At 40.5% G+C, this 13,712-nt stretch overlaps 2 protein-coding genes across 14 annotated transcripts in view; one reads left to right on the top strand and one right to left on the bottom strand.

The window, feature by feature from the left end:
• Positions 1-2,368, top strand: part of EYA2 (EYA transcriptional coactivator and phosphatase 2) — a 103,325-nt gene extending 100,957 nt beyond the window's left edge. For 7 of the 8 annotated variants that reach the window (XM_072879420.1, XM_072879422.1, XM_072879423.1 and 4 more), the window contains one exon: positions 1,786-2,368. In XM_072879420.1, coding sequence (XP_072735521.1) covers positions 1,786-1,866 — 81 coding nt within the window. In that variant the 3' untranslated portion in view covers positions 1,867-2,368. The remainder of the gene's footprint in view (positions 1-1,785) is intronic. The other variant, XM_072879419.1, reaches the window with a different exon arrangement.
• A 7,887-nt stretch (positions 2,369-10,255) lies between these two features.
• ZMYND8 (zinc finger MYND-type containing 8) overlaps positions 10,256-13,712 on the bottom strand; it is a 61,394-nt gene continuing 57,937 nt past the window's right edge. For 4 of the 6 annotated variants that reach the window (XM_072878937.1, XM_072878933.1, XM_072878938.1 and 1 more), the window contains one exon: positions 10,257-11,758. In XM_072878937.1, the coding sequence (XP_072735038.1) occupies positions 11,657-11,758 (102 nt within the window). In that variant the 3' untranslated portion in view covers positions 10,257-11,656. Of the gene's footprint in view, positions 11,759-13,712 lie in introns of all 6 variants that reach the window. The other 2 variants (XR_012045107.1, XM_072878935.1) reach the window with 2 other exon arrangements.

The following is a 13,712-nucleotide window of genomic DNA, read 5'->3' as shown; positions in this document are numbered from 1 at the left end:
CACACTGATAAATAGCTTGAAGGAAACATTTGTTTACTGATAACCAACATACCAGAAGGAAGCTTGAGTTGTATTTAAACATTAGAGGTGTGTAAATAGACACTGTGTAAAACAAACATCTGGAACCACTGGAGTTTTTTTACACAGGTAGGTACACTTGGAAAAGGAACATCTCCCTTCATCAGAATCATCTCTCTAGGAAGTATATATTCTCTAAAGCTTTGTCTAACCTATTTATCTAGAAGCAGTATGTTTACAGTTGAATTATTTACAGTGATGAAATACTCAGGAATGTTATTGCCACACTGGAAGGGGAGTAAGCTCTGTAAGTTAAGGCTTTCCGTATGCTTGTTACTGCATACATATCACTGACTGTACAGAAACCAGTATTTTGGGAGGAAGCTAAGAAATTCACAAGCCCAAATGTTGTTATAAAATGTTAAGTGCACAAATGAGCTGTGTCTTTGATCTAAAGTAAAACTGCTTTAATGGTTTGCGTAAGAAATCCATTTCAAACCCCAGGCTCACCAGAACATACCAAGAAAGGCTGCATTTCACATCTAAAAGCAAGTTCTAATTATTTTGAGGTTATCTCTTTGCAAGCAGCCACGGGGATCCTAGCTATTGCTAATGATTGCAGAACTATGTTGGTACAATGATGCTTTAAGAGTACTGTTTGTACCTTACCAGATCACAGTTCCCATCTCGCGTCCCCTGCATAATTGAACTGCACTTGGTTCACAGCACTTAAAAAAGTTGGTACTTGGTCCTCTTTCAGATGCAAGTCTGGTTTTCCTAGAGTATAGTCACATTTTCAAGAGATGAATCGGATATAAAGAAGATGTAGTAGGTCACAGATAGTTGACCTTTCCAGATTTTGTCCAGATACTAAGATTTCAAGTGGAACTGACTGGTTAGAACTTGGACATTTGTATACATGACTTTACATTTATCACAGTAAATATGAATTGAAAAACAGGGAAGCAGGAGAAGAATATAAGATAGTCTCTCAAAAATGGGAATTAGGAAAGTTTCTGGAGGACAAGCTGTCATATAAGCCTTTCTCTGAGGCAGCAGTGTTACACTAAATGAATAATTGATCTGAGCAACGATACCAGCTCCTGCATTTCCAGAAAATGCAGTATGACCTACTGGTCCAGTTAACTTGGAAAGGGAATTGTTAGAAAGCATTTTGACTCTGCTTGGTATTATATTTTGTTTGTATTTTTGTAAATTTCAATAACTTCATCTCATGATATATATTTTGTACTTGTCTGTGAAGCACTGGCAACAGCTTTCACTAGTAGTAAGTAGGACAACTTTGAAATTAGTGTTATAGGACAGGATTATGATGCTTTCTGGAGAGTCTAAGCTTCTTGTATAACTTGTTGCAATAGCTGAACATCATTAAGTGGGAAGAAAAGTGTTTCTAGGAGCACTGCAATTCTGGAAAAATTCCTAATGAATCCATGAAAAAATAGGAGAGTAAAGTTTAGTAGCTGGTACATTCAGAAAATCAGCCCACATCCTACATCATCTCTGAAGCAGCACGCTCCCAAATTGTGGAGGATCTGTCTTCCTCTCTGCATAGGAGAATCGTGTCAGCAAATAGACACTCCCCGCTCCCTTCCTTTCTCTCTAAGATGAGCCTCCTTGCCTGTGACACCGTGACAACCTGGTGGCCCAAGTACAAAGCGCTGTTCCCGAGGGTGCAAACTAAGAAAGTTGTTTTGATCTCAGTATTAAACAAAAACCAAAAAATACCCTCTTTTGGTTTCACTCTAGCACAACATGCCATTCTGGAGAATCTCTTGTCACGCTGATCTGGAAGCTCTTCGGCACGCCTTGGAACTTGAATATTTGTAGCAGACCCCAACATCTTAGCACTGTGAGGGCTTCACTCAAACTATTACATCGGTTCCACCTATTCCTCAACATTTTCTTACTGAAAAAATCCCACAGCAACTGCAGTTTTTCTTTTTTTTGAAGGAGAACCCTTTCAGTGGAAGCCTTTAAGAACTTGCAGCCAAAGAGCATTGTGTCAAGTCCTTCTTCCTTTGGACAGAGGAAAAGCCTTCAGATAACTTGCTGGGGATCCTGCAGTTACATGGTTAAGCCAGATGCATAGAGCTGTGACTGCCTTTTTGCCATCAACGACAAATACTAGAAGTCTTGGGTCTACTTGTCAGTTGTCTTGCTTTTGAAAGGGGAAGAGGACATAGTAAGGAGTCTCTGCACAGTACATCACATCACATGGGACTTTCTGAAAATAAGAGTGAAACTGTTGATTTTTTTTTTTTTTTGTATTTTTTTAATTTATGAACTAATCTCATTACTCTGGTATTAAGCTCTGTACCTGTGTTTTTAATCTGGCTTTTTGGGGTGGGTGGGTGGGGAAAGTCTTACCATTCTAAATTAATAGTTCATTTCTCCAGGACAAACTCTGGGGAAAATCATATTGTGTACATTAATAACAAGGACACATGGTACTGTTGGTAAGAACTGTAGCTGTGTTTTTAAATCTTACATAGATGGTATGTGGACTGTGCATGTGTCTACACGGTGCCTTATGCTGCCATCTTGGTTTTGGGGGTTGGGGGTGGGAAAAAAGTACCTTGTGATGAGTGAAAGGCATTAAATAAAAACATGTTTACATTCTGGGGGACTAGATTACCTGCCTTCTCTTCTCTCCAGCCACTCTTGGATCTAGAGGTATACGTAGAATACATACTCCCCGTTTCAAGGTGGGGTTAGGCTTGAAGGACTCTGAACAGAGCCCCTCAGGTGCAAAATAGAGTCTGTAGCCAGCTATTCTGTCTGTCGGTGGGGCAAAGGCTGAAGACAGTCGGTGACTGTGTCCGCTGGGAGAGAACATGAGCACTCGGCAAATCTAACTTGTCCTGCAAAGGAAGATAAAGGGCAAGCAAATACTGCAGCTGTGCGTATTTATTTTTATGTAAATAAATGCATCTACAAGTAAGCTTCAGCTTTAGGATTTCTGCTGAGCTGGCCTGTTAATTCTTGCTGTCAAAATATTTCAATTCTCTGGGCCTGGATGAATCTCTAATTCACTTTCAGAACTGCTCATTCTTGCTTGCTGTGGCACCAGATAACCTCAGAAGGATCAGAGCCTCACTGGAACAGAGAGAGATGCAGCAAGTAATACAATCCCCTTATCTATCACATGTGAATCAAGATCAAGCAAGTAAGGGTTGCACAAGTTACAAGTGTGGCACAAGTGCTACACAAGCCTGAGTGGTACTCCAGACATCTAGAAACCTTTACCTCAGGAAACAGATTCCTTACTAGAACTGAGAGGGGATTTTCTGCCAGACTAAAACAGAAAATCTGATCTCAAAATAATCTGATCTCAGTCTTTGGCTCAAGAGGTAGCAGCCATGCAGCAGCTGTAAAACATGTTAGCTATACTTGTCAACAGCAGGCATGAACAAAAACATCCTTTAAGTACATGCTTTGGAGGCATTTGCAAAGAGCTGCTCTCTGGGCCGAGTACAACACAAAACAAAATAAAATGTGATTTTTCTAGCAGAGGTGTTGCTTGTCTCGGGGCCTGCTGAGAAGCAAGTCTGGCAGAATTTTTCCCTGAAGGTTTTCCAGCTGTAAGACTGTCACAAATAGGAAGTGTCATCACACGTCAAGGAAATCAAACTCAAATGGAGAATTGACAGATGCTTGCAAGATAAGCACACCTGTAAATAAAACCTTTGAAAGAGGAACAAATGCCAGGGATGGCAGACTCCTAAGAAAGCACAACTTCAGCTTTTAACACCCTGTCAGTCAGCTAATTGCCCTTCCGTGAAATTCCAAATTTAACACCTGCCCTATTTGAGTATTGATGTTTTTTTCCTAAAGCTTCTTAGCAAGATTTTGCTTACTGAATGTATTTAAAGATTCTCAGGCTCTCTTGTTTCTGTCTCCAAAGTTCTTGGCAGAGGCCTGTGCTCTGTTAGTGCCTGCTCATGCTCCACGCACCATTGCTATAAGTGATTTCTCCGTATTCCTCCCAGCTGATTTTTACCTGTGTTACCGGCAGGTAACACAGCTGATGAGGGCGGTGTACACTGGCATTAGGAACACTTGTTTGTCAGACAGGCGTACCGCTTCGTTCCGGTCATCATGGCACATGTTCATCTCTCACTACAGCAATATCAGGATTTACTTTTTCCAGAGAAGCTGTGATGGCTAGAACAGGGGATCCGTAGCAACTTCTTACTCATGAACATACAAAAGGCCTGGGAACACACGCGCACACACGTGCAGGCCTTGCTCAGCTCTTTTGTCTGTGTTTTTATGTATTTCTACATTGTTACAGCATAAAATCCTTTCTTAGTCGCATCCCTAACCAGACTGGAGTACAACTATGATGTGACAAGGTTCCCAAATAAGTTGCAGTATAGCTGAATCTGAGGTGAACAAACCAAGCAAGTCATGTTGGTACCATTATTAAAATGTACAGCCAACACCAAAATCTGTTCTGTCAAAAAATGTTTAGTACGTTAGTACATGTCTCAACCTCTACAGACATTTTGTGTCTTAAATAGAAAAGGGGACGTGGCAGATATATCTGGTGAGAGAATATGGGTTGAAGTCTTGATTGGGACTGTAAGCCTGAGGGCACAGTAGGTGCTATCACAGCTCCTTTTGAACACTTCAAGGACCAAAATACTTTCCCAAACAAGAAATAAAGAACCCACCACCTGTACACTGACGTGACATACTCATCACATTTCCAGGAGTATCCTTTGCTCTGTCATTTCCTTACAGATAACTAATATGAATACAATGCTGCAGAGTAAAAGAAATCAGCTTTTTAAAACTACCAATTCCCGATTGCTAATGTTCCCATAATTTCATGTGCAGATCCTTTCTATGCCATAATCTTAACAGGTTTCGTGATCTTTTGTAAAGGAAGCGGAGTCTCACCTGGCAGCCAAGGTGAACATTGCTAGTGTGAGCCTCTGCCACCACTTGGGCCACAGACACATGTATTTTATTTCTGAAAAATCTGGGACTTAAAATGCTAATGCTAGAAGTAGTAACAATCAGCACCTCACATCATGTCATGCAGACCTTTTAAAATGTTCATTCCTGTTCAGCTGTAGCAGAGCAGAAGAGCCACCTCGGACCCTGTTCCAGACGGGTGAAAAATCAAGTAATTTTCAAGCAGACAGCGGGTACTGCAAAACAGAGCAAAGCTAAGGGTTAGTGCGGAGCATATAAGCCTTCCACTCTAAGCACCCGCACAGGACAGTATCACCAGAGCAGTGAGGACTGAGCTAACACCCGCTGATCAGAGCAGCCGCCTTGTGCCAGGCTACTGCAGCCATCTGTGCTGCCTCCATTTTCGTCTGTCCAGGTAAGCACAATGTACAAACGCTAAAAAGCCCATCAGGAACAGCAAAAAGCCTCCCCCGTTGATGTGGCAAGGCAAGAAGGCAATCAAGGAAGGAAACCAGATTCTGGTTTTTCCTCAGGAGCAGCTGCTGATTTGGGGTTGTTTGGGGTTTTTTTCCCCCCCAACAGTGCAAGGCAGAGTGAGTATTTTGTCTTTTATAATACAGATTGGATTTAAGTTAATGGCAAAGGCACACACTGCAAACTGTTTTTAAAATATTTTACAGCACTTTAAAGGTATTTTCCAGGCTATTGCAGACTCACAACATGTTTACTGTTCACATTTTCAATAATTTGCTAGAGCAATGAATGAAAAATTTGCATAATTCAGGTTGCCTATTTGGGCCAGAAACTTCTCAAGAGACAGGAGAACGATCTGATGTAGTTCATCCTTGCGTTATTATATTACAAAATTAAGGGCAGTAATAGACTTGTTACTTGCTTTTTGGAAAGGATGGAGTTTCAAATGCCAATTTACTGGAAGTATGCAGCAGGATTTATTGCTGTAAGAGCACCAACGTGCTGACGGTCTGCTGCAGCGCTTTGAAACACTGCAGTTTCACAGAGATAAACAACGACTTCACACATACGTGCCATGGGCTGTCATCCCAAGAAGTGGGTTCTAAGGGCCAGAGCAATTCTTCCCACTTTTCCACGAAGTGTTTAATGTTGCTGTGTTACCTTTTCCTTCTGAGGTTTCTCCATCCTCTCTTCTCTGTCGGGTAAGGACCTTCCTCACTTACTGTAGCTGTTCTTAAGGAATATGCTGTAGGCTTCATCAGAGCCAAGGTTTTATCCCTGAACTGTTAATTAGTTTCAGCGTGATCAGAGCTTCGTATCTAATAACACTCAACAGACTCACAAGGTACTATGCAAAAATTTATCATAATAATTCACAGTATCCTTTCTCTTCCACTTTTCACCGTAAGGTTTTCTTGCATGCCAGGATTCTAAATAAGAAGATAATAGTTTATTTTTAACAGACAAAATTTGATGAAAAACCATACCATTTGTTTCAATATGTAAAATGTGAGTAGAACAAACCTGGAGATTTTTTATCTTTTCCTAAGTTTCAGCTACCTATGTTGTTGAAAAATGAGCAAAGAGCAATGGCAAATTCAGTTGTGAAGGCCTTTTGTCCTGAGAACAGGGAACTTACTGAACACTTAAAATGAGAAGCAACGAAAGAAGCAACACACTTAACTGGAAAACTTGCAACCACACGAAGATCGTTCAGAAATGGAGACTGATTCATGACCTGTGCTGTCACTGGGCATCAGGAGTGGAGGAATTCTCCCAGCAGACAGGGATCAGAAACAGCTTTTCTGGGCATGGTTGCTCTTCCCATCACCTCTGGGCCCTACAAGCGCTGTCTCCGAGAGGGATTTAATGGAGCTGGCGTTGCTGCTCCTGTTTCTAAGACTGCCTTTTGCTTACAAATTTGAATTGCGGGTCAGATTTCAGTTCTGCCTATGCTTTGGCCTGGCTTAAAGCTCAGGTACGTTTCCTAGCTCAGTGTACCGTATCTGGTGAGCAGTATCCATATATATACATCCTTTGAGCCTATACAGCATGACTTGCCATGCTGCACCCACATAATGCACTCCTCTTGCAAAAGCCTAACTCTGAGTTTCGCAGGGACTGAGTCACACCACACGCCTGCTCTTCCCCGCAGGAATCCTCCTCGGGTGAAGGACTGAAACAAAATACTTTTTTTCTTCCCCACATTAACCTTATCCTTAGGGTCTCTCCACCCAGCTGCTCTCAACTACCGCTTCCAGCAAGGCGTGGAGTGCCACACAAAGTAAATATAGCTCTTAACAACCAAATAACCCATTGAGATGACACACGCCAAAAGAGAGTATCTTCTTAGGCCTCTGTCTTCAAAATTCCAGTCATTCTGGTAAACTAGAACCTGGATCTGAACCATTTCTGAAAACAGCTTTGACAAAAATCACAGCTGGGGGGCCTTGCCCAGCTCTGAATAGTTCAGATGCAACAACAGAATATAGCCTTTTGTCAAATGACCAGAAAACTGCAAAGAAAATACTTGCAAAAGCATACGGCATCACTGGGGATGGAAGAACACATTGCGATTGCTCCATTTCACCCATTTCCTGCAGTTTTTCACGCAGTTCTCCCGTCCGGCGACGCAAGGGCAGGCGGGCTCAGCCAGCCCCAGCTCTGGCGTGCCGCACACCTCCTTCCTCCCCCAGAGCTGCTGGATGGAACCTTGGTTTGTGAGGCCCATGGCAAAGTTCTGTAGTCACAGCCCTCTTGCCTGAGGAACGTTAGGTAAACAAACCCAAATTCTCAGCATTTAGCCGTTCTCCTGTGAGGTACACAACTGGACAGATAAGGCAAGAGTAGCAGAGCTAACACTGGGCACTGGACAAGTACCCAAGAGTGGCATTCTGTATAAAAATGATTTTTAAAAAAGGAAGAAAAATAGAAATGTCTTCAATTACGGTACAGCTGTACAATCGTTTTAAAAACTAGCCACTACAATTCACCAAGAAAGGGTAACTGTTCAGGTGGACTGTGGTTCCATGGTTCCACCTGTCCATGTAAAGTGTGAAAAATGCAGCACTCATGGGCTGTAGATCAGCCTCGACTGAGCATGGATAGCAGAACCTATAGCACCCCTTCTGAACAGACACAGCCTTACTGAGGAGGATGAAAAACTTAGGAGCTTATGGCTCCGGATGGGCAATGTTCCTCTTGGCTGCTCCACATTCCTCTGCACTCTAAGCACTTACATTTCTATGATTTAAGCGCTGAAAAGTTAAATCAGCAAGCACCAGCACGAGAAGGTGACAGGACAACTGATGGCAAATTCTTAACCCCTGCAGCCACAGCCAGACCGCAAAGTTCCAGGTTGAACGTAACGGCTTCTCTGCAGCCAGAACTGCCAGCCAGGCTGCGGCTGCTGCAGCACTTACAGCTGTGTGGCGCTGATCCAGCTGTGTCTGCTCCTTGTGTCCCTACGCCAACATCAGGCTTCCGTGATGAAACCTTGCTACGGTAAACTCCATCCAGATGATACCATCTGGGGGCTAAACCAAAACCGCTGAGCACCTTGAATGCGGGACTAGCGCCGGCCTTCCTGAAGTAACACTACAACTAGGAAAATACTGCCACCGCTTGGTAAAGCTTTGGAGTTGACTGGCCCAGATAAGGAACACCAGTGTCAATCTCCCCTCCTTCTTCCTAACTGAAGGCCCACATGATAATGGAAGATAATAGAGAGATTTCTAAGCTCAAACTCCAAGACAATTTAGTCCCCAAAACCAGAGGAATCGGCAGTAATGTGCCCACATGTCTTTCAGTAGGTTATAACAGGATGGTAAACCTGAGGGACACCCAGTACCTGTAGCTGAAGGGAGAAAACAAGTTTTCCCAGGATGGTATACGGCCAAAGAGGCTTTTCATTATTTACAATTTACTACCCCCCCTGGCCCCCATCAACTCAACACCTGATCACTGGCATTACCCTTTGCAGCAGACGATGAAGGACAGCCATCAATCTCTGTCTTCAATCCAGGACTGAGTCAGGTACCGCAGCTGATGACCCTTCACCACCAGAAGGAGGTAGAAATTCCAGACCCAGGACAGTATTTTTTCCCCAAATCCTTGGACCGAAATAAAAAAGGGATACACTACGTAGGGTAGAGGGATACTCTAGACACAAGTGAAGGATGCAGCTTATGCCTCGTCATGGTATTCAATCATACTTTAAAGTCACAGCCTATCTTTTAAATTCATACCACATCAGCATAATCTCCTCCCGCAGTGTCCAAGCCAGAGATGTGTTCTTCCTTCACTTCAGTTAACACAACATAATCTTCAGAAAAACAATGAACTTCATACTGTAACTAGCTAAAATGTGGAAAAAATACAGCCACCAGAACATCCAAGATGATACCTTGATCTTGACCTGATAACTCTTGTTGGGAGTTATTATTTTATATTTATATAAATCTTTACTAGGATTTGGTCACCTATTATTTCTCACGAGGGAAGAGAACTCTTATAGAAAAAACAATGCCCATTAAAAGAAAAAAACATAGGTTGAAACAGGCTTCAGAAAGCAGTGTGGTTTCTGATCACAATTTTTCACTTGTTCATCTCTTTCCTTCTTCCTCCTAACACAAGAGCTTGTTTCAGTGATACCAGCATTCAAATTATGTGAGGAAGGCCAAAACATCACTTCACGCTTTCAAGATTTGTGCCTTTCTTTTAGTGGTAGCACTGGGAACATTAACTTCAGTTGTTTTACAAATGCATGTACCAAAGTACCTACAGGAGTAGGAACTTTAAGACAATATTCATAGTAAGATTTTACAGTGAACTATTTCATTAGCTCCCTCTTTCTTCTAACAGATAATTAAGACACACACAGCAGTCTTGCCCAATTCATGCCTTCTCAGAGGGCTACGACCGTACTCATCATGGAAGTCCCCGTTTCTAACCCACAAATACACCCAACAAGACTATGCGTATCGGTTCAACCCCAATCCAACCAACACATAAATGTAACACAAGCAGCGATGGACCTTTGCTGCTGTTAATACCGAGAGAAAATGGATGCTACTGAGTTTTATACATAAATGGCTTCTTGTTTACAGACTGCCAGCGCTGCATTGTTTTTTCTCAAACTTGACAGGCTTGGATTCAAAGGTCCCACGCTTCTGAGACACAAGATCCCAACATAAATGAACTTATCTGTGATCTGGAGAGTGTGCAGAAATGAACATTCATCCAGACTGAAACGAAACTGGACATCCAGGAACACAGAACATTTTTCTAAAACAGTTTAATAAAAAAATTGTGAGGTTTCTTGAAAAATCTGAGAAACCCAAAGCATATTGTGTGTGTCACCTGTCATAGTCACAAAGAAACACAATTGTCAAAAAAGATCTTTAAGTTTAATACAAATTTTATACAAAGAAAATGTGAAAAAATACTTCCATATGCTAAAAGCAATTATGCTTCACAAATAAGGCCAGCTAGGCTATTTTTGACACAACTGCAATTCACGAATATTCTGTTCTTGCTTTTTTCTTCTAATACTTTTTTCCCTCTAATATGGGTACTAGCTGGAGACTGTACAAACCGCATTCTTTTATAAACAATGGGAGAAATCAACATGACTCAAATGTACAACAGAATGTACTGGAATGATATCATACAATTAATTTTCTCATATACATACATCACCTTTGCTTTGTTCAATGCTTTCGTTTTACACAACATACAAAATGGTACTACAGTATAAGTGTAACAGACAGCATTTTCATGGGTTACTTTCTCTCATACTGTACTGTTTCATGCTTACATAAAAACATAAATTCCATCATATAAATAATACATGCTCTGGCCCAGCATCAAAAGTCCTTTGCCCATGTTTCCCGATCCATGTTTTTCTCCACACCTAGTTCTTGTTCAAAGTCCTTTTGGAGGATTTTAAAAAAAAGAAAATTGAACTGTGAAGCATAGGAACAAACTTGACTTTTCTCAATCTTTGACATCAATGATCAGAAATCGTGCTACAACCAGCTGGTATTACACTTTTGAACTTTTCTGATACTCTACTGAATGAAATTTTAACTTAATTTTAACCTGTAAACAATATAAATTTTAACAGTCCGGTCGTTGTAAAAAACAATGTAAATCTTTGTGTATTTCAGGTCCACAGATTGGAAATGCCATAATTTGCCTACTACAATTAACAGAAAAAAGACACTCTTCATCACTTGGTTGCTCAAAGAAATTCTACAAGAGTTTCAAAGTGCAGAAATTTTTTTCAATCCAAATCCAAATCAAGTTGTTCAGATTCTCATGATCATATTATTTGATGCGTAACTGCAGTTTCTCAAGACCAGTTTTCAGTGTTAGCTTGTGATAAGGCTGTTTTAAGCCCTCCTTTTCCAACTTCAAACACTCTTTATAAGTTAAAGTCAATACAAATATAAAAAGGAGATGGTACTCTAACTTTAATGACATCCACAAATTGTACATTATTTACAAAAGAAGCATAGATTTAATACGGATCTTACCTGTCCTTAGCTTTTCTAAGCCAGCGCTAATGCTTTACATTAATGTAGTGTAGTTAATGCTTTGTACACGTATACAAAGCTAAAGTCTGAACCTTTGAGGTTAATCCAAAGAACTGTGTTTATTTTTCACATTTCTATTAGATTTATTTATTCCAACAACTGTATGGACTTCTTGTTAGCAGTTAGACTCTTCGTACTTGGACTGGCATTGTGGTCTGAACATACTGAACTCCAGTTCTCATTGCCACTGTCCCAGCAGAAGGACTTACCACTACAGGAATGGTCTGTGGATTAAAACCAAGAGAAACATATTGTTATGTTAAAGGTCACATAAACATGACCACAGAAATAGAGATTTATTTTCCAGGGAAAATCCAGAACAAGTTCCAATTTTGTGCAAGAATTAATACCTTTATTACCACAATATTACCTCATTCCAGGGTAGAAAGTAGTGTATTACTTCCCTATAGCCAAGAGTTTTTCTGTATTACTATTCCTACTGTATAATTACAGGGACAGGTGGTCCTATAGGTACTGTACACACTCTGTCTGTGCTTGGAGAATTAGGTTTTCATAGTTACTACGTCCAGTTACATATTTCCCCCAAACTAATACATGGGAAGAGGAAAAAGGGCTAAGAAAATCCTTTGTCATTCGAAAAAGTTTTGATAAATCAAACTGGAGTACAAAAATACCCTTGTTTATAAGTATATTCTTGTTACACATACTTAAATCTTTTTCCCCAAAAGGAACTCCCCCATGCAGTCAGTCCACACAGAAGAGAACAAAGAACATCCATTTGAACAAAAAAGTACTTAAGTTAATTTTTGCACAAATCAATAACAAAAACATCAGCATTACTGGGAACTGTCTTATACACCCTGTAAAAATATTAATATAGAATAAACTTTTCACTTCCATCATACAGATCATGATTTATAAATCTTGACAAATGAAGTTTCAGAACATCTCTATAGGTGGTAATTGATTCTACAGATGCAGAGACAAAGGCACAAGAATCTGGTTAAACAATCTGGTCACGGTCACATCACTCTGGAAGATCTGGAAAAGGATTTATTGAATCTTAAGTCTGTATCTTAACCTTCCTCCAAAAATGTGAGAAAGTCTAGAAATGTCTATACCATACAAACTGCAAGGATGTTTTGATACAATTCCAGTGATGCAGAACTGGTGATCAAACGCACGCATCCGTTTCAGTTCACAACATTTGGTGGAAGAAACAGGAAGTGAGATTTTGAGGAATCTGAAAGGGATGCACAGATCTTCCCCCGACGGTAGTGTGACATTCCAAAGAGAACACGGAAGAAGAAATACAAGTTCACTGAAGCCCACTGTTTCCCCACATTAGTGTCTTAATAGTATTCAACAAAGATTGTGAGTATCCCTACTGAGATGGATTACAGCCTAGAGTGTTTATCAGCTCCTTTGTGACAAAGTCTGTGCCTTCCAGAAGCCTACTCATTCCATTCCCTGGAATGCAAAGACCATTCAGATTCATATTTTTACATTATTTTAACTGCAGAAAGAATAAAAGCCAAACATGGAACCAATTTGCTGAATAAATTCAAGATTACTGCCATTTTGTAATTATTTCAGATGTGTATAGAGGGTTCAATGGAAATGGTACCCAGAAGATACACTGGAAGTTGTTCAGAGGAAGAAATTCCGAGTTGGAAACAAAGTGCAAATTGAACCCTAAAGAAGCCATTACGTAGGTCACTGTTAGTACTACAGGTGGGGAAATCAAGGTTGCCACAGTCGCCTTTTAAATATACACACTTACACAAATGAAAAAATTATTCAGTTCTTACAGTGATCGGGAGATGGAATGTGCGAGACTCCTTAAACGTGTTAAGATCATTCCCTGAGAGGTAAATTTTCCACCTCTGCCGGTTTTACACATATGTACATTTTGCATACATATTAAACATGCACTAAGGTTTCAAATTATTTAAATTGCACGTGCAGTCATTAGAATACAGAGGTGTCTGTAGCTGTGCAAGACTAATGCAAATGTGTACAAAGTTTTAAACATGCACAAATAAAGGTCGAAACCTTTCAGACGTTCCAATGATGCTTCACATAACTCAATACACTTTGTATTACAGAAAACCGATGAAGGTAAACTGCCATTTTTCTGAATATTACACAAAACCACCTTACGATCTTACAAACTCTCAGCTATTCACAACAGAGCCTAACGCCTTTGATGTTTGC

The sequence above is a fragment of the Ciconia boyciana genome, chromosome 14 (assembly GCF_034638445.1).
Source record: "Ciconia boyciana chromosome 14, ASM3463844v1, whole genome shotgun sequence".
Classification (NCBI taxonomy): domain Eukaryota; kingdom Metazoa; phylum Chordata; class Aves; order Ciconiiformes; family Ciconiidae; genus Ciconia; species Ciconia boyciana.
This window is presented reverse-complemented; position numbering and strand designations above follow the sequence as displayed.